This window comes from Gekko japonicus, unplaced genomic scaffold, assembly GCF_001447785.1.
Source record: "Gekko japonicus isolate JY-2015 unplaced genomic scaffold, Gekko_japonicus_V1.1 scaffold93, whole genome shotgun sequence".
Lineage (NCBI taxonomy): Eukaryota > Metazoa > Chordata > Lepidosauria > Squamata > Gekkonidae > Gekko > Gekko japonicus.
In genome coordinates this window covers 540,388-542,745 of record NW_015160838.1, presented here as the reverse complement: position 1 = coordinate 542,745, position 2,358 = coordinate 540,388, and the positions used below count along the sequence as shown (strand labels likewise).

The 2,358-nt window shown below is 49.0% G+C and overlaps 1 protein-coding gene across 1 annotated transcript in view; it reads left to right on the top strand.

Moving 5' to 3' along the window:
• Window positions 1–387: 387 nt before the first annotated feature.
• Window positions 388–2,358, top strand: part of LOC107116516 (phosphoserine aminotransferase-like) — a 34,324-nt gene continuing 32,353 nt past the window's right edge. The window contains exon 1 of the mRNA XM_015418432.1: window positions 388–768. Within this exon, the coding sequence (XP_015273918.1) occupies window positions 388–768 (381 nt within the window). The remainder of the gene's footprint in view (window positions 769–2,358) is intronic.

Genomic DNA, 2,358 nt, shown 5'->3' with positions numbered 1-2,358 from the left:
CTATTCGCCCAGGCGGGACTTAAGACCACAGTCCCCGACCTACTTTGAACCATGGTTAAACACCATTTAGTTAAATTCCACAGTTCTTTTGGCACAGCATTCCACAGATTCCTTTTGGCATTTTCCCACTGCTCTCACACTAATTAGCAAATACTTTAAAGTCGGGCAGACGTTTTTCTTTTTCCTGACCCCACTTCTCTGTTTCTTCACAACAAACATTCCCACTTACTCTTCATAGCCGCTCTCACTAGATAGCTGGGGATAACTGAAGGGGTGTTTAAATCAAAGTCTCCAATCTCTTGAAAAAAATACGCGAGAAGATACCGTTTGCATGAAATGCCACTTGCTTAGCATTACTTTAAAACGGCTGGTCGCTGCTCAGAGAACATGGGAACCATGTTCTTCCAAATCTTTGTTCCTGCTTCAGGGCAGACCAGCATCACCCCCCGTGATTGCCACCAATGGGGAGGGGGCGGCAAAGCCCCCTGCTACTTCACCTCCCTCCAGGAAGTGAAGCAGAGCTCCTCCACACAAACGGGGAGCTCCAAAACGAACGAAGAGGAGCCGGGCGGGTCGGAGAAGATCCTAAACCCGTCCGTTCGCAGCGCCGCTAAACCAGAAGTCGACACGTTGTCTGCTTTCCACGTTCAGCGCCTTCTGGGCCTCATGGCAGCTACGACTGCAGTCCTTCAGTTTGCAAGACTGCGAATGCATCCACTTCAGCTCTGGTTCCTAAAGCACTTCAAGCCCCTACGAATGAGCCAGTTGGTTTGTCTCTCTGTCACAGGAAGCACGCGACTCCCTTCTCTGGTGGACACTGACGAACTACCTGATATGGGGTGTCCCTCACTCCTGGTCTCACCCTCACAACCGATGCCTCACTGTGGGGATGGGGAGCCCACCTCAACGGCCTCTCCATAAGTCACAGGTGGGATGCCTTGATTTCTACAAATCCTTTTGCTGACCAGAGACTGCCATCCCCTTCCACAGGTGCCAGATCTGCTCCTAGTGGGGAATGGCACTCTTCTGTTCCACAAGGCCCACAAGCTCAGACTAACAGCTTATCTCGTGGAAGTTTGACATTTTCAGACAAAGTTACTACCGTGTTACTCAATGCCAGGAAGGACTCTATCCAACATTCCTACAGCGGGAAGTGGGCTCATTTCTTAGCCTTCTTACAGCCCTCAGATGTACCTCCGGCTTCTGTGGAGCTGGACCTTGTACTGGAATTTTTTATTTCGCTGGCGGAAAAGGGCTTTTCACACTCCTCCATCAGAGTTACTTGTTGGCTATTTCTGCGTACCATTCAGGTATCAAGGGTCTCTCTGTCTTCTCTTACCCGATCTCAAAGAAATTCCTGAAGGGTCTGCTCCACTTACATCTGCCTATCTGTTCGCCGGTACCTCTGTGGGACTTGTTGCTGGTGCTGCGCCATCTGATAGGCCGACCCTTTGAGCCAATGGCAACTATGCTGCCTGGAAAACTGCCTTTCTCATCGCCATTACCTCGGCCAGTAGGGTAGGTGAACTTGTGGCCCTTCGTTATGACCCACCCTTCCTCGTCTTCCTACCGGATGGCGCAAGACTGGTGCCTGACTTCTCTTTCCTCCCTAAAGTGGTCTCCGAGTTCCATCTCAGCTCAGAGATCTTCTTGCCGAAGTTCTTTCCTAGCCCAAAAGATGGCCAACAGCATCTCCTCCATGCACTAAATGTTAAGAGGGCGCTACTGTTCACAGGTTGCAGTAAACATCTGCACAATCCAGTTAGTGTGCGCTTTATACATTTGTGGAGTACTATTCAAGTTATATTAAATACATTAACAAATGAATGTGTGATTTAAAACCCACATCCAGTTCTGGTCCCCATGCAGGATATACAGGCGTTCATTGTGAACATGTGTATGCATGTTCAATGTGAACAGAGCTAGAGTCATGCACTATGACAAGTATTAACAGTCAATATCAAGAATGAATCAGTATGATGTGTTAAACTGCTGTGGCAAAGATAGATGTACTCACCTCATGCTTCAAGAAATTAGGCATGAGCATTGCCTGTGGCTTGTGGTTGGCAGCTGGTTCCCACCTTGGCATGGTTGCTGCTGGAGGATGGGTAAACTGCAAGCCTCATGTCAGGGGCAGAAGGGCTCATCATTTCCAGATAGACAGTAAAAGCACAACCAACACTAATGTAGCAGCTATCCAGAAGAAAAAGTAAGCTTGGCTGCAGGTTCTACTCCCTGGCTTGGAGCCTTCCTTCACAATGCTTGTGACCCAACCAAAGCAGGTTCCTGAGCACCATTTACTTCCATCTCTTCTTGCTCCCTCCCTAGCAGGCTCCCATAGCTTCTGGCCAGATCCAT